The sequence below is a fragment of the Dermatophagoides pteronyssinus genome, unplaced genomic scaffold (assembly GCF_027571235.1).
Source record: "Dermatophagoides pteronyssinus isolate colony J.1.1.1.1 unplaced genomic scaffold, Derpt_VIB-CSIC_2022.12 sq0022, whole genome shotgun sequence".
In the NCBI taxonomy this organism is placed as follows: Eukaryota; Metazoa; Arthropoda; class Arachnida; order Sarcoptiformes; family Pyroglyphidae; genus Dermatophagoides; species Dermatophagoides pteronyssinus.
The window spans coordinates 422,944-444,784 of record NW_027461546.1 but is presented as its reverse complement, the minus strand read 5'-3'; the positions used below and the strand labels follow the sequence as shown (position 1 = coordinate 444,784).

The following is a 21,841-nucleotide window of genomic DNA, read 5'->3' as shown; positions in this document are numbered from 1 at the left end:
ACACTGTATTCACATTGCAAAAAAAAAAATCTGGTAATCCCACCCCCATTTACCAATGTTTCCAGTGGTAGAATTCGCCTGTATAGCATTGAATAAAAGTGAAAAAATAGGCGGAGTTTTTGTGTTTTGTGTGTGTTAAAAGAATGAAATTTTTCAGCAAAATTCGGGTGTTAAAATAGTGAAAAAAAAACAAACAAACAAACAACGTTTAATTGATGATAATTTATTATTTCATTCGTTGAATACATTTGGGGGGAGGAATGGGGGTGTTGCAAATGAATCAAAGGGGTGTGTGTTTGTCCAAAAAAAACACTATAATAATTGATTAAAATGATGATTATCCCAAATTCATGAAATTTTCAATGTTCCTGATCCAATCGATGATGTCGATGATGATGTCGATGATGCTGATGATGATATTGATTGTTGTTGTTGTTGTTGTAAACAATTGATTGAAGAAGAATTATTATTGTTTGTTTTACGTAATAATTTTTTATGTTTCATACGACGATTTTGAAACCATGTTTTTACCTGTGTTTCACTTAGATTTAAATTTGTTGCCAATTCTAAACGTTCAGGTGTAGATAGATAACGTTGTGATTCAAATCTAAAACAAAACAAAATGATCGATAAAGAGATTATTAGATTATTATTATGGATATTCTAGATATGGATATGATGATGTTGATATAATAACTATTTAATGATGACCATTTTATGGATTTTGTTTTTTTTGTTTGGGTAAAAAATAACTTTTCCAACTTACTAAATAATAATAATGATGATGATAATGGATAAACATATCGATAAAAAAAAACAAAACAAAACAATTTGTAAGATCAATTCGTTTCTGTAAAGATTCAGTTAGTTAGTTAGTTATGTAACGACGAGAATGATAATAATAACGAATCTTTTTTTGGTCCTTGGAGAGATAAAATTTTCTTTCTTTCTTTGTTTTTTAAACCTAGATCTAATAACAAAAAAACATTATGTGATCGGATCATCATCATCATTCTCATCATTGAATGATATTTTATCAATTTTTCCAAACGAAACAACGAAAAAAATATATTCTTTGATCGTTAATCATAGCCTCAAGGGAATTTTCCACAGAATTTTTTTGTTTTGAAATGAAAAAAAAGAATAATGATTATAGCGACCATTATTCTCATTATTATTATCATTTGATGATATTTTTTTCTCATTGGAAAACTATTATCATTATTATTATTAATTAAATGAATGAATGAATAAATGAATGTTTTACGCTTGCCTAAGGGTTAACAAAAAAAAATGATGTTATTCAATGATAATGATGATGTTTCATTCATTTACTAATTGAATAATCATTTTATTCTTTAGTTATGAAACAAATGTGTGGTCCTCATTATCATTATCATCAAAAGGAATGGTTTGATGGTTTGATGAAGGTTGATGGAATCGATTGACATACCTTTTCTCTAATCCATGTAATTGATGATCAGAGAATACGGTTCGAGCTTTACGACGTCGATGTGTAGCGGCAGCAGCGGCTGCTACATGTGATGCAGTTGCAGCCGCAACAACAGCTGCACGTTGCATTTGTTGTAAAATCAGATCATGATGCGGATGATGTGGATGTGAATGCGAATGATGAGCGGCTGAAGCTGCTGATGGATAAAAATTTGCCGTACCATTACTGATGGACGCATGTTGTTGATGATGGTGATGATGATGAAGAAATGCGGCCAACGAATTATTACCACCGAAAAATGCAGCAGCGGCTGCTGCTGCATATGCAGCTTGTGAATTAGCTGCCACATCAGTCGTTGATGTTGATGATGCGGATGATAATGGTGCTGTTATTGTTGTTGGTTGTGTTTGATTGGTGATAATACCCCTACCATCATCATTAGTGTTAAATGTTGGATGATTTATAGATAATATTGGTGGACTATAACCATTGGATGCTGATGATCCATTAGCACTTGGACTTGAATCCAAACGATCATTAAGTTGTTGTTGCCGATGTTGTGATGAAGATTTGGGTGATGGTGTTGATTGATGACTTGATGGCGATATTGATTCCAAACGATTTTCTAATTTCAATGAAAATTGCTTTGAAGTTGGAAATGTTTGTTGCTGTTGTTCGGTTGATATTAATCGAGAAAATGTAGGTGGACTTGGTGAGCGAGATTCTTCATGATGATAATGATGATGATTAGTGGAACGTAATTTTAATTTATTTGCTTTGCTTTTGGATGTGAAAATAGAGAGGGAAAAAGTTCAAAGAAGAAATGGTAATGGCTCCAATAAAAACGCAATAAAACAAACCTTGATGATGAAAGAATATCTTTGATAAAAAATGATGATGATGATCCAGTTGATGGTATGATGGTTGATGATGCGGCTGCTGCAGATGCGGCAGTGGCCATCGATGATGTATTTGTAACGGCCATTTTAGATAAATAATTTACCGTATCAAATGATTTATGATTATTATTATTATTGTTTAAAATTGTTTTCAAATTTGTATCATTCAATAATAATTCCATTTGAAATGAATTTATTTACAGAATCTTTATCTGAGGAAAATCAAGAATCCGAATGATTCTTCACTTGACTGAAAATGGAATGAATCATTTAAATCATTTTGTTTTTTTTTTGAGAAAAAAAACGATTTGACAATTCATATAGCGAATCGATTGGAATCGATTGTTACCGCCTCCCCATCTCTCTATCGCTTGTTTTTCCTGATACCGTCTGTTCTTGTGTTGGATAATATTCTTTCCTGAACAAACTTTTTGTGTGTTCACCGATTCGTCAATGATGATAATGTTGATAGAAATTGTTTGATGATAATGATGATGGGCAAAATTGTTAAATTAAAAAAAGAAAAGAATACAGAATCGACGACGAATCGTCGTCAATCAATTCGATGATGATCATCATCATTACATTGAAAATATTATCTATTTCTATTTCTATATAGCCAACCAAATATGATTGAGAAACAACATTGAAAAGTAAAGAACCTATGGCACGCTCATTATCACATTGCGCTATACACGATTATATGTGTTTTTGGTGTGCCCTATAAACGATTTCGAAATGAAAATTAAAGAGGAAAAATGACCAGAAAAGATAAAAATCGATTGAATACAGACAAACAGAATTCAAGAATTACACAGATTAGGAATTTTTTTTCTCGAAATTTTCCAAATCTAAAATATGGATTATTTATTGAGTTTTTGGCAAATATAATCCTTATTTAATAGATTTGATTGATTGATCGATTTTTCATTTTCTTTTTTGGTTTTTTTCACGTTCTCAACCGTAAGATCCAGAAAAACACACCAATTATCAACACAAGCAATGTGGTGGTTGTTCGGAAAATTAAGTCGTCTTTCTCTCGATGGACACATTAAGAAAGATGGAAACATCATTTCTGAAAGAAAAAATCATACGAATCATTTCCCTTGACCATCACACTTACAAGCCAATTCTTTTCAAGCAAAAAACTTTTTTCCTAATCATTTTTCGTCGTTAATGGTGAGAGAATCATCAATCGATTGATTGATTGATTGTGAATAACAACAGCAGATTTTTAAAAAAATGGTTCATGTGAAAAAACAAGAGATTTTGAAAATTGAATCCAAATGATATCAAATTACCAAAAAAAATTGTCAAATTCGGGTCATGTCATACACATAGGTCATATGACACAATCAATTATTGAATGACAAACTTTTAACTAAACTAAACTAACTGATCGGTTGATTCACCATCATCATATTTCCCATTAATCCATTTGGGATAATAACTTTTGGATGGCTCAATGTTCGTTCGAAAAAAAACTTCTTCTTTTTTTTCCGAAATGGATGATTATGAAGCTTATTATTACCAATCATCATCATTATTTACAACAAACGAACAAACAAACGATGCTACTCAAATTACCATTTTTTTTACATAATAATCATTATGATCATCATGTAAATGTTAACGGTTTTTTTTTTTGTTTTGCATCATCATCATCATTTACCGGCGATAATCCGAAACAATTCATATGATTCGTATGAACTACGACCATTGAATGAAATAAATGGTCATATATTTTTTTTCGCCCAAATGGTAATTGGCTGATTTTCAATTGAAAGTTGAAAACGATTTTTCTCTCTCTTTTGCTCATTTCGACAATTATTGCTTTGGTGAGTAATTGTAAATATCCATGACATTTTACTTTTAAAAAGATCAAAAAAAATGGCTAGTTTTTTTTTCTTGGAATTTCTTTCTTTTGAATTTAACATTCAACCATTCGATCAATCGATTCATGAAGAATAACCAGAGATTTTTTATTTTGTGGAGAAAAACACAGACAACCAAAAAACAACACACAAACAAACAAAACAAAACATTCCCTTGACATCCAATAATTGGATCTATTAGTAATGAATATTCATTTCACAATCCATAACAAACAAACAAAAGTCATTTAAATAATGATATTATTATTATGATGATTATGATAACAAAGGCAAACTCGTCTACAAGACAAGACAAGAGAAACACTAGAAATCAACCGAATCCGATAACAAGTTTGTTGTTGTTTTCGATCAAATTTTGTTATTATTTCAATGATGATCGATTTTTCCTATCAAAAACTACTGTTCAGGTAAACTTAATAATAATGTTGACAATCATATAACACACGGGGAAAATCAACGACGATTTTTTCCCCCTCATTATCTTCCTTTAGATATATGATGAAAAAAAAGATGCTTTAGGCACGTTTTTTCATCACTTTACTTTACTTTTATTCAATAATATTTTATGTCATGCTTATTATTATTGTGAATGAGGATGAATGAATGAATGTTTGCCAAATAATAATAACCGACTGAGAGACGGGAAAAGCGAAACAAACGAAAAAAAAACATATTTTGGATCGCAACCAAAACTAACAACAACAACAAAAACGATATTGAAACGAAAATTGAATCAATCAATTCAATGATGATTGTGATCAGATTCTTTCTCTCTCTCTCTCTCTCTCTCTCTCTCTCTCTCTCTCTCTCTCTCTCTCTCTCTCTCTCTCTCTGCTCTGCTCTAAAACGACAATATTCGGTACCCATTTGAACAGAAAAAAACATTCAATTTCGTTTTTCGTTATTTTGTTTTGACAATCATCATCATCATCATCATAACTAATAACAACTAAATCAAATTTTGATTTTCAATTTTTGTTTTGTTTCGTTTCAGTATCCAAGTACAATTCTATGTAGCGAGAATAAACGAATGAATGAAAGAGAATGAAAGCAAAATTGAATCAAAAATGTTTGAATCGTATGGATGATGAAGATTTTTCTATTATAAATCAATTTATCATCAACAACAACATTTTGAAAGATAAATCAGCAATTTAATAATAATAATAAAAAGACATATGAAAATTGTTATTATCGTTTTCGTTTTCGTTCAAATCGATCCCTTATTTCCAAAAAAACATTTTCATTTTCATTTTAATAACGAAAAAAAGAGTCAAGAGTTTTCCAAACCAAAGCCAAGCCAAAACAACATATTTCACTAATGATGATGATGACAATTGACAATTTTCTCGATAATAATGGACAAAACTTTCAAAAAATCCATTTTTGTTTTTTTTTGTTTTTGTTTTACACATAAAAGTCATTTAAATTATTTTTGTTGCTGCTTGAAGAATGCTCGAAGCCATTTATGAATTGAACTTTTTTCGTTTCGTTTTTCATTATTCTGGAACTAAAGAAACAATGAATGATCCATAGTCCATTCAAAAAAAAATATAATTGCTGCTGATTTGTTGTTGTTGATCATTCGTTGAATGATGATCATCATTAGTTAACCCTGAAGCATCATCATCTCGAATCAAAAAGTTTTTTCTTTCCATTTTTCCATTCATTCTCTAATTAGTTGTTGATTTGTTTTGCTTTTGTTTGATTTGCTCTTTACAAATTATGAAATTTTCATTCTTAGTTTCATCATGACGATACCATGTTACAGACAATTAGGTAAATACAAGCAAACGATATTTGCTCCTGTTCTTGAGCGAGTGAAAAAGCAGAAAATCGGATTGAAAAATTTTTCAACAAAAAAAAATCAATTCAGGAATCCGATCGTATCGATTGTGACAATATTATCACTGGAAGACTACTGCTGCTGCTGCTGCTGCTGCTGATGTTCACTTTTTCTCATTAACACCTTGCAACAACCGAAAATTGAAAACAGAAAAAAAAACAGTAAAAACATTCCATCTCATTATAAAGAGATTTACATCTGATCTGACGATGATAGTATTAAATTGATCATCATTGTTCCAAATTACCCAGAACAAAAAAAAACATTTTTCACACTTTGCCAGAATGAAAGAAAGAAACACAAAACGATAGATAGATATAGATTCCATTATAATGATGATTTGATAGGAAAATATATTAGATGATGTGTAATGCAAACAATGAAAGTGAAAAATAAAAAGAAATATAAATCTCGAAAGGTTCACTTTCGGTGATGATGATCATCATCATTAAATTACGATAATAAATAACAATGAATATCGAGAATGATCGAAAAACTCTGGATGGTTCTCTTTTCTTGTTTTCGCTCACTAAACACTAAACATATCACCCTAACACCAACAAAAAGCCGCCTTAACTAACTAATTTAACACTCTGAGAGAGAACAAAATGATAATTCCAATGTAAAAGTGGGAAAAAAACACTTTTTTGAAAAAATAAAGAGTGTAAAAGATAAATAGTGAATTGAGAATCGAGAATTGGTATCTCACTTGTTTTTTTTATTTTTATAATTAAAATTCACTAGAATTTATTTAATTGTATTAATGCTTGTTTGCTTGCTTATTATTAAATGAAAGTGAAAAAGAATTTTGTAATTTGATCCTTTTTCTCTTCTCATTATTATTATTTTGTTTTGTTTCGTCATCAATGTCGATGATCATTGATGATCAAAGTTTTTTGTTTTGTTTTGCCGATCAACACCATCGATAGATCGATTCGAATGTATTTGTAATCAGTTTAATGATGATGATCATCATCATGTTTATTTGAATCATTGTTTGTTTTTGTTTGTTTTTTTCCCAAAACAAAAATGCTTTTGAAACTTGCTCTAATTAAAAAGTGTTTCGAATGTTTTTTCTTTCTGTTTGAAATGGAAAGGGAAAAATAATCGCCAACAGATAGCAGCACCGGTGTGATCATCTGTTTTGTTTTTGATTCGTTTTGTTTTTCAAAATGTTGATTAATTTTTTTCAATTGCAAAATGTTACATCATTTAATTTTTTCACATAATTCTGATCGAATTGTTTCATTAACAATTCGTACAATTTTAAAATCCAAACAACGTTATCATTTTTATTCAACAATTAATTCGATAAACAAAATTATCGATTTGAACAGGAATTATTGTCAATATGATGAATATATTGGATGGCAGAAACGTTTATTTAAATTATTATTACCAAATCGATCATTTATTAATCTTTGTGAATCATCATTGTTGAAATTTCAACAATCTAAAATTCGTTTCAACGATGGTAATCAACGACAATCAAGTCAAGGTGATAATAATAGCAGCAACAGTGGCAATAATCGTAACAACGATAAAGATGATCCAAATCGTGATGATAAAAAATTAATGGCATATGGTCTTGTTTGGATGGCACTTGGTTATACAATGATAACATTAATATCATTAATGTTTCCACCGGCTAATAAACCAGATGTATTACGTTTTGTTTCATGGAATGAATTCTATCATCAAATGTTATCAAAAGGAGAAGTAGAATTAATTGTTGTCAAACCTGATCTCGATCTGGTTACTATTTATCTACATGAAGGTGCTATTATTCGCGGTAAAAAAGCACCATTTCGTCAATATCATATGAATATTGTTGATGTAAAAAAATTTGAATCAAAATTACGTGAAGCTGAATCGAAATTAGGTATCCGTTCTGATCAATCAGTACAGATTATCTATGAACGTAATCAGGAAAATGTTTGGTTTGCATTATTATCATTGTTGGTTCTTGGTGCAATTGTATCAATGTTTATGCGAAATAGTTCAATGTCAAAATCACAAATGATTGGTTCAAATATGTTTTCCAATTTAAGACGTGCAAAATTTACTATTGTTGATCCATTGATTGGTGATGGTAAAGGTGTACGATTTAATGATGTTGCCGGTTTAAAAGAAGCAAAAATTGAAATAATGGAATTTGTTGATTATCTTAAATCACCTGAAAGATTTAAAATGTTGGGAGCTAAAATACCAAGAGGTGTATTACTTTTAGGACCACCTGGTTGTGGTAAAACTATGTTGGCTAAAGCTGTTGCAACTGAAGCATCGGTACCTTTCCTAGCGATTAATGGTTCGGAATTTATTGAAATGATTGGTGGTCTAGGTGCAGCTCGTGTACGAGATTTATTTGCCGAAGCAAGAAAACGTTCACCTTGTATTGTTTATATTGATGAAATTGATGCGATAGGTAGAAAACGTAGTGGTGAACGTATGGCTGGTGGTACAAGTGGTGAAGAAGAACAAACATTAAATCAATTATTGGTCGAAATGGATGGTATGGGTCAACGTGATGAAATTATAATGTTAGCATCGACTAATCGTGCTGATATTCTTGATCGTGCATTATTACGACCAGGTAGATTTGATCGTCATATTCTTATTGATTATCCAACTCTAGAAGAACGAAAAGAAATATTTATTTCACATTTTCGTTCGGTAAAATCGGAAAAAGAACCGAAATTTTATGCAAAACGTATGGCACAATTAACACCAGGTTTTTCTGGTGCTGATATTGCTAATGTTGTTAATGAAGCTGCATTACATGCTGCACGTGTTGGAAAAAAATTAGTACAAGCTGATGATTTGGAAATAGCTATTGAACGTGTTGTTGGTGGACCAGAAAAACGTACCGATGTAATGGGACCGCAAGAAAAACGTATTATTGCCTATCATGAATGTGGACATGCATTAGTCGGTTGGTTATTACCGAATACAGATGCATTATTAAAAATTTCAATTGTACCACGTACAACAAATGTACTTGGTTTTGCACGTTATTTACCATCGGATAGAAAACTTTATACACAACAAGAATTATATGAAAGAATGTGTATGGCACTTGGTGGTCGTGTTGCAGAAGCATTAACATTTAATCATGTTAGTTCTGGTGCACAGGATGATCTGAATAAAGTAACAAAATTAGCATATACAAAAATTCAAGTATATGGTATGGATCCATTAGTTGGTAATCTAAGTTTTGATTATGAAGAAAATAAATTTGGTAAAAAACCATTTAGTAGAAAATTGGCAAGATTAATTGATGAACGAGCCAGGTTAATGGTTGCACAAGCATATAAAGATACTGAAAAATTATTAAATAATAATCGTGATAAATTAAAATTAATGGCTGAAGAATTATTACTTAAAGAAGTTTTAAATTATTCTGATATTGAACGTTTGATTGGACAATCACCATTTGGTAAAAAAAATCTTGTTGAACAATTAGATTTAAATTCATTGATTGATACGACATCTAGTGATACATCAACAACAACAACATCCAACGATAATAATAATTTGAATGATGAAAAATCATCATCATCATCTGATGAAAATCAGATGCCGCCATCATCGTCACCATCATCATCAAATTCCGAAGACAGCGGTAATGATAAATAGTTTTTTCCCCCTTCTTTTTTTTTGTTTGCATACATAAATTGTCAATTTCATTGGAAAAAAACAAATAAAAAGCCTAAAAAAAGTCTAAAAAAAAGATGAAAATTTCGTTGTTATTTTTGGGTAAAATTTTCAACAAAAAAAAACATTTCAAATCGATTAGAAACAAGCAGAAAAAAATGTAAAAATTCAAGGACAATGAAAGAAAGAAAGAATGAAAAGAGTCATTCAGGTATTCAAAATTTGAGATTCAGATGATGATAAGATTTTCTCTTTCTCTTTCTCTTTTGATCTTTACATAACCATATGTGTGTTTTTTATTATCAAAAATTTGAAATACATCATTGATTGATATGGTAAAAAAAGACATCATTCGATTTTTCATTCATTCAAATGATTGAATGAATGAATACTTTTTTCTTGTTCAACATGACAAACTTGTGCTCGTTTTATTTCCAATGAAATAATCAATAAAGAACAAAAGCAAAAAAGCCGAAAATTGATTATTATCGATCCTTGTTAGCTTGTTTTGTTATCATCCTTGATATTTCAGTCAATTTTTTTAGTTAGTTTGTTTGTTTCTTCCAAAAAATCATAGATTCTCAAATCTTAGTTCATATTGGTATAGTGCATTTTACATGATGAAATCCGGATCAAAAAAAAACATGCAATAACATTTGTTCCATTTTTTTCCGCTTATTATTGCCGATATATTGCATCAGTCAACAAAGGTTAATGGTCAAATTATTTTATCATTGGATTCAATGATTCTGCGCAAAAATTCTGGCGCCATTCATTCATTCATTCATTCGGTGGAAAAAAAATATGAACCAGAAAAAAAATCATACGATTTTTTTTTTCTCTCTTGTGATTATTATTAAAATAATGAATGTCAGTGTTATTTATTATTCTCCGGCAAAGAATGTTATTGTAGTTGTTTGTTGATGGCTTCTACTTGTCTGGTTGGAAATGGAATTCAATTTACAAAATGAAAAAAAAAAAATTTTCTATTAATAGACATTATCACATGAATTCAGAAAAGAAAAGAAATCAGCAGTAATCAAAAAGCCAAAAAAATAATTTATAATTAAGTAATATTGTAGTAGTGTTTTAATTTAATTAATAATCATCATTCCAGGATATATAGAAAATTAATTAATCGATTACAGATTACAGATTGATTTAATTACAAATTTTTTTTTATTTTCTCGCCTGACATTTGACAGGTTTACAAACAAACAAACACAACAATATTCTATTCTGCTTAATCACGTTGTTTTGTAATTCTTTTTCTTTTGTTTTTTAGAATCATGAGATTACCTGTGTGCTTATAAACAGCAGCCATAAACAGGCCGGCCGGCCAATCCATTCAACAAAGGAAAAAAAAATCAAAAGTTTAATGCATTTTTAAATTACGCGCGCGCCATGATTATCCAATATTTTTTGTTGGAAACGACAATCATCATCAACCATGATAATAATTTAACCTCGACTTTGAGTATGACATTCATTTATTCATTCATAGACACACACAAACACTCATCAAAAAAAAAAAAAAAAAAAAAGAGAAGAACAAAAAAAACCAATTTCACCATTCAATTCAATTCGTGATTATCATCATAGATTGCGGCATTGTGTGTGTGTGGTAAATTTTTTTCCTATACCACCATGTGGTATATGATGAACCGTCAACGTCCACGATAATGATAATGATGAGGATGGCCAGCAGCCATACCACTTTCATAGATCTAAACACCACTACCATTATGGTTAGAAAAAAAAATATTCATTATCTTCAATGAAAATCCGGTATTTTTTTTTTAATTGGACAAACTAAAATGAAAGGAAAGGAAAGGAAAAAGTGTTCAGCAAATGTTTGAAGCTTTTGATCATTTCAACGTTGCTTATTCAAGTCTTTGAGTATTTTTTGAGTTTTGAGTTTCTTCAAATATTGAAGATATTGTTGTTGTTGTTGATGCGGCGCCAATTTTTCTGTTTTGTTTGTGTCTTCTAAACTTGAAAACAGCATTTGTTTTTTTTCGCATTGTCATCATAATCTATATAGTCTTTTTTTTACTTTAAACTAACTGTTGTTCTGGATGTGTTTGTTTGTTTCCGATTTTGAATTTGATTCTATACATACACATAGACAGACAGACAGTGAAAGAATCCTCTACTAGCCTGAACATCTGCATTATCATTATCATCACATTGAAACGTAAGCAATTCCGTTCAATTTTTTTTTTCTTGTCGTCATCGTAACATTGTTACTGATTTTTTTTTTATTTTTCTGCTTTGTCATATATCTGTTGTTGTTGTTGATCAATTTGCCAATTGGCTGACGTCATTCTTAAATTGTTGGCTATATCATAATCATCATGATTGGTATTTTGATTTAAATTTTTTTCAAAATCAAATCACATCATCTGCAATAACCTCGAAACATATTCATTACATCATTGAAATTCTTTTCATTATCATCATAATAACGGTAAGAATCATCATTTTTTTTCTCTGATTGTTTGAAAAAACAAACAACATCCTTCCATTTTGATGACGTTTTCTTTCTCCTACTATCAATTTTACTGATGATTTTTCCATTCATACATAGGTACTTTATTCATTCATTTCATTTGTCGATTTGATTGGTAGAACAACACTCAACGAACACACAGAGGGAAAATATCATAATCAACATTCAAACAAAATTTTTTTTGGTTAAAACATCATAAGACGCATTTGATGTGATAGCATCCCGAAGTTTTATTTTTTTTTTCTGGTATAATAATTGCGGCATATATAAACAACGTTTAATCATTATTTCAAATTTTGATTTCTATGTGAAAATTTTCATTTCCATTCATTTTCAGTGATTTCAAACCAAAATTTTATCGAAAAATTTTCTTCTTTCATCATCCTTGTTTTAATTATCAAATTTATTTTCTTCAGTAAATTCTACTTGTAATTTGAACAAAAATCAATCAACGAATGTCGAGAAAAATGTCCGAAGCTCAACGAAAGGTTTGTTGTTGTTGTTTTTTCTTTTCAATGTTTTTTTTCCATATCGACCATCTATCGATTAGTTTTCTTTTTTTTGCAATTTATTAAAAATGAAATTCTTATTAAATTCATTTGATCCACAATGCTATATAATACCAGTAGTAGTGGCTAGACGGTAGTTGTAGAATTTCTGTTTTAACAGATTCTTGAATTCAGAATTCTGAACCGTTCCAAATGTCAAACGTCCAACCTTGGATTCTTGTTTGTTATTATTATTCTGGATTCTGGTTCTGTTCGAGTTTTTGTTTTTGTTTTGTTTTGTCTGGTTTTATTTACCGCATTCGGTTGCTAACATTCAAACGGCAAACTTTGTGATTCTTTCAAAAATATAAGCTTAAAAAAAATTCATAGGAAAATGTCCAAATCTAATGCAGTATGTTTCAATGAATATCTTTTTTCGAAATTAATTTTTTCCTTTTTTTCAATTGAATTAATATAGATTGATTTGGCCACACGTGCCCTGGTATTGACTAATGATCAAATATCAAAAATATCAAATTTACTTTTAAATGAAATAAATGAAGGTTTACGTCGTGAAACGAATCCAATTGCAAGTGTAAAATGTTATCCAACATTTGTTCGTGATGTACCGGATGGTACGGAAAAAGGAAAATTTATGGCCCTCGATCTTGGTGGTACAAATTTTCGTGTATTAGTTATCGATATTGATGGTGAAAAATTTGCTATGGATAATGAAATTTATGCAATACCTGTAGAAATTATGACCGGTACTGGTATACAATTATTTGATCATATTGCTGCTTGTATGGCATCGTTTATGGAAAAAAGAAATATTAAAAATTTAAAATTACCACTTGGATTTACATTCAGTTTTCCTTGTCGTCAAGAAGGACTAACTAAAGCACGTTTAGTATCATGGACAAAAGGTTTTTGTTGTTCCGGTGTTGAAGGTGAAGATGTTGTTGCTATGCTTAGAGAAGCAGTAAAACGTCGTGGTGATATTGATATTGATGTTATGGCTGTAGTGAATGATACTACCGGTACATTAATGTCTTGTGCACATAAAAATCGTGAATGTCGTGTTGGTGTTATTATTGGTACCGGTTTTAATGCCTGTTATATGGAACATAAAAGAAATGTTGAATTATTTGATGAAGATCTGCCTGGTCCAGATCAGGTTATTGTTAATACTGAATGGGGTGCATTTGGTGATAATGGTGTTCTGGATTTTTTCCGTACCGATTGGGATGATGAAGTAAATACTTATTCATTGAACAAAGGAAGACAATTGTAAGTTTGTTTTGTTTAATCTTGCATTAAACTAACATTTTGAATTTTGTTAAATTTTCAGATTTGAAAAAATGATATCCGGAATGTATATGGGTGAATTAGTACGTAGTATTGCTGCTGATCTTTGTCGTCGTGGTTTATTGTTCGGTGGTAAAGGATCATTGGAATTATTTACACCACATCGTTTCAAATCAGCATATGTTTCGGCTATTGAAGGTGATCCAGATGGTGATTATACTAATGTTATAAAAGCATTAGATGAAATGAATCTATCACATGCAACCAATGAAGATCATGAAGGTATTCGTATGATTTGTCATCGTATTTCATTACGTGCAGCACATTTAGCATCGGCTGCAATTGCAACATTATTGAATCGTTTAAATCGTCCACATACAACTGTTGGTATTGATGGTTCAGTTTTTAAATATCATCCAAATTTTGAAAAAGTTATGAATGAAAAAATTTTAGAATTAGTTAATCCGGGTGTTGAATTTGAGCTAATGTTATCCGAAGATGGTAGTGGACGTGGTGCTGCATTAGTTGCTGCTGTTGCCGTTCGGCAACAAGAAGAATTACGTAAACGTGGCCGTTATCGTAAAATAACACCGATTCCTGATTCAATAAAACCATTGGTCAATGGTCAGACTACAATCAACAACAACAACAACAATAATAATAATAATAATCAAAATACTGCAAGTGTGAATTAGAAAACAAAACTAGAAAAAATTCCCAGAATTTGAATCAATTTTGAAAAAATTTTTAATTTTATAAGGATGTCAACGTGGCATCCAAACATCATCGATTATCATCAACCATCATCACTATTATGATCATCATCATCGTCCACATCTTCCATCATCATCTGTTCCAAGAAAATTTTCACCATTCTTTTTTTTTTGCCTAATATTTTTCAAGATCAAAAAAAAAACCTTGTTTTCGTTTGTGTTTTCCATAAATTATTATTATTATAGGCACGATATATTTCTTATGATTAATGATGATTGTCATTATTATTATTATTTTATTTTATTTTTTAATTTTTAAATAAAATTATTCAATGGTAATTTAGACAACATTTAAAAAAAAAAATAAAGAATATTTTATTGGTTTTTTGGTTTTACAATGTAATAGAATCGATTGCCATTAAAACGGCAAAGAAAAATGATTTTAATTGTTTATTAATTATAATAGTTTTATCCAATTGTTTACGTGATAATGGTTTTAATTTATCACATAAATCAGTAAATTCATTATAATCACCACAACCATAATTAACAATATCACCTTTGATTGTACGAAATAGATCCATTAATGTTTCATGACCATTTTCAGTTATACACGATGTTGATGTTAATAAACGATCAGCACAACGTAATAATTCTACTTGATTGCTTTTTGATTGATTTGGAAAAAATCATTATTGTTAATCAATTGAAAATTTTAAAACAAAACAAAAAACAAAAACTTACCAACAAATATAATCAACTTTATTCAAACCAATACGATATTGAATTAGATCCCTTGTACGATTAGCAAATATATTTAAACAATCAATTTGTTCAATAATTGTATTAAAACAATCGGATACTTGTAATAATTTTTGTTGTTTTTTATTTTGTTGTTGTTGTTGTTGTCGTCGTTTTTTATTACAAAATGTTTTCCAATATCTTTTTGTACTATAAAGAAATATTTTACTTATACTTGATGCATCATCACGAAGACATTCGTTTAGAAATTTTTCAACTATACTTATTATTCGATCAGTTTCCCTTTTGATTGCAAACACAGAAGAAACAGACAATAATCAGAATGAAAAGTTGCAGATTAACATTACATTACATTACCTGCAAAATGGACCAACATCATTTTTGGTTGTTGGATAATGACGACCACCTTTACCAATACCAATTAAACGTATAAATAATCGATCAATATGTTCAATACGTTTATCATTACATATAGTTTTATTTGTTAATATTAATTGCTGTTGTTCAAATGATGATCCAACAAACATCATCATTATAAATATGGTTAGTTGAAATAACATTCTTTCCTTTTTTTTCTTGTCGCTTTTGTTGGACCACTACACATTCATTCATACAACGTCAAATAGATTTGAGTTGAAAAAAATAAGAAATATTTTTAAGCAGAAAATAAACTTGAATGAATTTCATTGCAATATAAAAATCAATTACTTTTACTTATCTGTTTTTTCTTATAATATTCATACATTAATTGAAAAACAGGTCTCTTTCTTTAAGAAAAAGTTTTGCAATTTTCATATTTTCACTTATATATGTTATTGATCAGATTATGCCTTGTATTTTTTGTTTTCCATTCATTTCTCCAATGATGTTATTTGAAGGTGATGTTTGTCGTTTTTTTTGCAAACGTCAAATATTTATTACGTCGTTTGTTTGTTTGTAAGCGTGGCCAATTGATTAGCGAACGCTTTAATCAATTGACTAACAGAGTCAATTTTTTTGAAAATCGACAAAAATGTCGAAACAAATAATTATTATTTGACTTTGACAATGAAAATTTTCATTTTCATTTAGACCTTGTTTTTGTTTTTGCTTTTGTTTTGTTTCCAGAACAGAACAAAATTGGTAAACAAATCAACAAAAGTCAGAAATAAGGACCAAGGTAAAAGAGTTGGATAGTGGTAAAATATTTTCTTTTAAATATGAAAATCATATGAATTTGTTATTGCTGTTTTTCAATAAGCTTTAATATTTATGCAATTAAGATTTTTAATTTATTCAATTTTTTGAATAAAAAAAGATGATGATTATCAATAATATCACGTGTTAACAAAAACAGAAAAAATTTTCCAAACAAAAACAGAGAGAGAGAGAGAAAATTACGAAGATCATAAATTATTTTGATTTTGAACATATATATTCAAGGTTGAGCAGCAAAACCACCAATCGATTCAATCAAACCAATTTGTGCTACACACAGAAAAATGAAACGTAAAATAGTTCGATTTTTTGCCAAAAAACCATAACATTTTTGGGTTTTAACGTCATCCACAAAATGTTATGGTTTTTTTCCTCAATATTTTATGGAAAACTGAAATCGTGAAATATTAGGATTTTTTTTCCAGAATATTTCATGATTTTTGGCCAATCTTATACTCAGCCCAAACATTTCATGGATTTTTTGTTTTGCCCAAACATTTCATGGATTTTTTGTTTTGTCCCAATATTTCATGGATTTTTTGTTTTGCCTCAATATTTCATGGATTTTTTTGCTAGCCTCAATATTTCATGAAAAATTTCTGGACTTAGAAAATTTTTTTCATTTTTTGGATTAATCAAAATTTCATAATAAAATATGTACAATTTGACACTCGGCCAAACATATCGCGTTTGCAATGAATTTGCGAAGTTGGATCTACAAAAAAATGATTGATTTGAAACCACGTTTCAATGAGAATGGAATCCTATCCTATCCTATCTTCCGGACAGAATAATCATACAGACAAAATGGATGTTTCCTAAGCAAATTTTTTTCAATAGGGCTAAAGAAGAAGGTATTGGATTGGATCTTCCTTCATTTGGATTGGATCTTCCTCCATTTGTCTACGATGAGTTCCAATCGAATTGACTAATATCTAATTTGGTTAAAAAAATATGAAGGGGTCAGATGTGGCAATTTGATCATGAAGCCAAAACTAGTGGCTGTTGTCCACGCTGGCTTCGTAAACAACTTATAACCTAAAATTGCTTTTCAATATCAGATTGGATTCATGATCGATTCATGAAAAGATTTGGTAAATCGATGTTTGTTCGATTGAGCCATAACAATTGAACTTGAAATTTGAAACAATTCGCTAACATTCGAAACATTGTTAATAATTCAATTAAACAATTGAAATAATTCGAATCCAGCATTTTTGTTTTTAAACGAAGTTTTTGTTTTTCGTTTGCCATTTGACTATTTTTCGAATCCGAAAATATTATTTCGTGTAACGGCTCAAAGCATGGAAAAAACAATAGAAAGCGTTGTGGCTGGATAAGGAAATCTCCAACGGTCGAACGAGAAATCGGAAGCGATATGGAACTCAAGCAAGCATCAGTGGTGAACTAAGGGCAACCAAGGAAGATTCATCCATTCATGGGAAATTATTAGAAATCACATAGCCATGATTTGAGCGATAATCTGGAAAATAAAGCAAACAAATCGGAGAATTTCAATCTATCCTTGGCCAATAATCTTAATTTTTTATCATTTAATTCACTGATTAACTTGTTTACTTTTTGTTTATAAATTTAAAAAATGATCTTTATGCCACCTTAGTCGGCTAAATTTATCTTTCTTTTCTCTTTTATTTCGCATTTTTTTGTAAATAAAAATATTTTTAACCAGAATATTTCATGATTTTTTGTCCAAAAATATTCAGTATTTTTCCAGAATATTTCATGGATTTTTCCAAGAAATATTAGGTCTTTTTCCAGAATATTTCATGATTTTTTGGCCACAAATATTTGAGTTTTTTGCCTCAATATTTCATGGATTTTGCCCAGAAATACAAAAAAAGAAAGAAAACCATAACATTTTGTGGATGACGTTAAAACCCAAAAATGTTATGAATTTTGCCGTATATTTTACGACTTTATTTTTCTGTGTGTAATACAATCGATCTAAATTTAGTAAATTTATATGATTTATCTAATTTATTTTTAGGTAATGGTGCAATATGATCACAACGATCAGTTGATTCAGTATAATCACCACATGCAAAATTAACCATATCACCAGCAATCGATCGTATCATATCCATTAATATTTCTTTACCTTTATTTGTCATACAAGGTACTGATAATTGTTCTTCGGCACATTTTAATGCATCAACATAATAACAACAGGCATAGTTAATTTTTGTTGCACCAATATTATATGGTATCAATTGTAATGTTTGATTAGTAATTCTATCAACACAATCAATTTTATCCACAATAGTATTAACACATGGTGTTGTTTCTAATAAATGTTGTAATTTTTTTGTTCGTTTTTTCATACATAATGTTTTGACAACACGTTTAGCGCTGAAAAAATATATTTTAAATATTCTTTGTTCATCAGGTGAATAACATTCGTTAATAAATTTTAACATTGAATCGATTAATCGATCAGTATCTCTGTGAAAGAAGAAAAAAAATTGATAAGAAAATAAAAAATCCTACAAGTTTATTGAAATACTTACTTGCAAAATTTAGGCAATTCATCATATGATTCTGGAAATTTTCGACCATTTTCACCAATAACAATTAACTTCATAAAATTTCGATCCACTTCACGTAAACGTTTTTGTGTACATTCAGGTTTATTTAGCAATAATGATTTAGCAGCATTGGCTGTTATAAATATTGAACAACCAAGAAAAATTAGGAAAAAAATTTTCGTTTGCATCATTTTTTTGTTTTTCAGTTTTCTCGGAAAAATTTATTGGAAAAATCGATTTGCAAATGAATGAGAATGATGAGGATGTTTCAAGTATTTATATTCGATGTGCTCTTTTTGGGAACAAATTCTTCATCAATGTTTCTGGTTTGTATCGCTACCACACCATGTCACGAATCATCATCAATAATGATCATCATTTTTTATCGCCCAATAAACAATTCCATTTTACGTCATAAATTCGAGAAGAAACTATGATTGATTAATCTGACTAAATAAATGAATGAATGAATAGAAAAGTTGTAACCAATTGAATTCAGATTTAAGTATCGATCGACAGGTATCATCATTAATTCTTCTTCATTTTTTTGGGATGTGATGATGTTAATAAATGGTAAAATTCGATGCTTATCATGATAAATTATCAAAGTAAAAATTATGAAAATAACCATATCTTATCTCATCGATCAATTGGAAAGTGCGTAAAAAAAACAAGAAAAAAAATTATTATCAAAAGTCACGTCTTGATGAACAAGTTTTCGCACGTCAAATGGTTGTTGTTGTTGTTGTCTTCGTCATCATAACTTGCTTGTTCGTCTTGTCGAGGGTGGTTTTTCTTCAAGCAAAAATATCAATGATAATTAATTATCGTTTACAAAGTTGTATTTTTTAAAAGATTTCGAATTGATTTATCGATATTTTTCTTGAAATGATTCTTCAATGGTGATTGGAAAAAAAACTTTCAAAGATTCAATGATAAATTTCTAAATTATCATCATAAACTTCGGTAATTTCAATATTTTCTGGCAAAATATCCTGCGTATCCAATGTTTGTGAATGTTCTTGTAATAGATTAGTATCGTTTAGTATAAGACTTAATTCATGATTCATAATGGCACGAATACGATCAACCGAACCTTTCGATAGCCAACCATCTTTTTCTGTACATTCAAATTCTTGACCATCATTTTCATGTATAATCTGCTGTACTTGATCAATTTCAATATCACATAATTGAAATGTTGTACGTTTCAATGTTGATAATTGTCCAGGACGAAATAAATAGCTTGGATCAATGCTGTCGTTATCATCATTTTCATTGTTGGAAATAGATTTTGTACCAAATTTATCCAGAAATGAATTTGTATTATCCTTAAATATTGTTCCCTTTTGATTTAAAGGAATCTGATTGATTGCATGTATAGTTTGATCACTTTTTCGATTAGCACGTGCTTCAATTGTTTGATAAATTTTTGCTTTTGGATCTTTACGTGGATCATAACCATATGGAATCCATAATGCACGAAATGGTCCATTTTCAAAATAATAAGTTGTATATGGTAGAATATATCGTAATAATAATGGTGAACATTTTAGATGACAAATTAGACCATATCTTGACCAACAAAATCTTTCATTAAATTTTTCCTTAATTTTACGTGCCAATTCTGAACGAAGTAAATTTTTATCAAAATCTTTTCGATATTCTTCGGGTAATGATTCCGGAATCGATTCATCATCCCATCGTACAACAGTAAAATTAACTTTACGTGATTTACGTAGCCGACGTATTAGATCTTGTTGTTGATCATTTTTTTCAACATCTTTTCTCATCATAGCAATCAATTGTTTTGGTTGAAAAAAACGTGAATAAAAATATTGTTTCATCATTGTAATACTTTGATCATTTTTGATCGATGAATTTGGATCACAATTTAGAATGAAATCTGATTTCATAAATTCATTACGAATATCACTAGAGGAAAAAAATTAAATGAATGAATTTAAATTGATTAATGGCATTCAAATCAAGTTTTTTACCTGGAAGTTGGCAACAATTGCATATCACAAATTGAATTTTCAAAATGAAATGTTGTATTAATAATACCGAATGGTTCAAATTGATAATCACTGAATGTACCATCAGGTTGACGTTTTCGTCGAACTTTTAATACTAAATCTTTTGATTGTTTACGATCGGAAAATAATGGTATCGAATTTGGATCATCCGGACGAAAACGAAACCGCAAACGTTCACGTTCATTTTTAAATGTTTGTCCAATTTGATTTAAACCACCACAACATTTATAAAAATTTTGTAAATTTATTACTTTAGCCGGACTATCGATGACAAACATTTGTTGAAGATTTTTATTATTTGAATCCATTTTTAACCAAAAATCAAAAATCAAAAAAATCGAATGGAAAAAATATCAACAATGATAATCACATAAGAATCATACGAGATGATAACCATCAGATGGCATTACAAATCGTATTATCATGTTCATATAATGCGCATGCTTTTATCGAACATTGACGGTGCCATTTTCCTCTTGTTCGTTCGTTTCTTTCCTTCACTTCACTGGTTCATCGAATCGAATGCTTC

The 21,841-nt window shown here is 29.5% G+C and overlaps 6 protein-coding genes across 9 annotated transcripts; 2 read left to right on the top strand and 4 right to left on the bottom strand.

Moving 5' to 3' along the window:
- Nucleotides 1–134: 134 nt before the first annotated feature.
- Nucleotides 135–2,694, bottom strand: LOC113790251 (uncharacterized). The gene is made up of 3 exons (XM_075823057.1): nt 2,314–2,694; nt 1,454–2,233; nt 135–607 (listed from the first exon to the last, which is right to left on the bottom strand). The coding sequence occupies exons 1-3, from the start codon at nt 2,532–2,534 to the stop codon at nt 349–351; spliced, it is 1,260 nt and encodes a 419-aa protein (XP_075679172.1). The 5' UTR covers nt 2,535–2,694; the 3' UTR covers nt 135–348.
- Nucleotides 2,695–7,256: 4,562 nt separating this feature from the next.
- On the top strand, nt 7,257–9,831 carry Spg7 (SPG7 matrix AAA peptidase subunit, paraplegin). Its single transcript, XM_075823008.1, has one exon. It carries the CDS (start codon nt 7,294–7,296, stop codon nt 9,727–9,729), a length of 2,436 nt encoding a protein of 811 aa, XP_075679123.1. The 5' UTR covers nt 7,257–7,293; the 3' UTR covers nt 9,730–9,831.
- A 1,904-nt stretch (nt 9,832–11,735) lies between these two features.
- Nucleotides 11,736–15,107, top strand: LOC113790255 (hexokinase type 2-like). 3 transcript variants are annotated; one of them, XM_075823009.1, is made up of 4 exons: nt 11,736–11,944; nt 12,379–12,747; nt 13,226–14,037; nt 14,099–15,107. In XM_075823009.1, the coding sequence occupies exons 2-4, from the start codon at nt 12,715–12,717 to the stop codon at nt 14,748–14,750; spliced, it is 1,497 nt and encodes a 498-aa protein (XP_075679124.1). In that variant the 5' UTR covers nt 11,736–11,944; nt 12,379–12,714; the 3' UTR covers nt 14,751–15,107. The 3 variants fall into 3 exon arrangements, with proteins under 3 accessions (XP_075679124.1, XP_075679125.1, XP_027195695.2); XM_075823010.1 differs by lacking the exon at nt 11,736–11,944 and adding an exon at nt 12,096–12,217 and having other exon boundaries at nt 12,338–12,747; XM_027339894.2 differs by lacking the exons at nt 11,736–11,944; nt 12,379–12,747 and adding an exon at nt 13,030–13,159.
- Nucleotides 15,108–15,119: 12 nt separating this feature from the next.
- Nucleotides 15,120–16,634, bottom strand: LOC113790254 (uncharacterized). Of its 2 annotated transcripts, none has more exons than XM_075823011.1 (4): nt 16,239–16,634; nt 15,888–16,126; nt 15,513–15,812; nt 15,120–15,434 (listed from the first exon to the last, which is right to left on the bottom strand). In XM_075823011.1, the coding sequence occupies exons 2-4, from the start codon at nt 16,088–16,090 to the stop codon at nt 15,161–15,163; spliced, it is 777 nt and encodes a 258-aa protein (XP_075679126.1). In that variant the 5' UTR covers nt 16,091–16,126; nt 16,239–16,634; the 3' UTR covers nt 15,120–15,160. The 2 variants fall into 2 exon arrangements, with proteins under 2 accessions (XP_075679126.1, XP_075679127.1); XM_075823012.1 differs by having other exon boundaries at nt 16,274–16,634.
- Nucleotides 16,635–16,745: 111 nt separating this feature from the next.
- Nucleotides 16,746–19,826, bottom strand: LOC113790257 (uncharacterized). The gene is made up of 3 exons (XM_027339896.2): nt 19,256–19,826; nt 18,682–19,190; nt 16,746–17,000 (listed from the first exon to the last, which is right to left on the bottom strand). The coding sequence occupies exons 1-3, from the start codon at nt 19,462–19,464 to the stop codon at nt 16,948–16,950; spliced, it is 771 nt and encodes a 256-aa protein (XP_027195697.2). The 5' UTR covers nt 19,465–19,826; the 3' UTR covers nt 16,746–16,947.
- l(2)37Cd (general transcription factor IIIC subunit l(2)37Cd) lies at nt 19,581–21,694 on the bottom strand. Its single transcript, XM_027339895.2, has 2 exons — nt 21,274–21,694; nt 19,581–21,208 (listed from the first exon to the last, which is right to left on the bottom strand). Exons 1-2 carry the CDS (start codon nt 21,618–21,620, stop codon nt 20,203–20,205), a joined length of 1,353 nt encoding a protein of 450 aa, XP_027195696.2. The 5' UTR covers nt 21,621–21,694; the 3' UTR covers nt 19,581–20,202.
- Nucleotides 21,695–21,841: the final 147 nt, after the last annotated feature.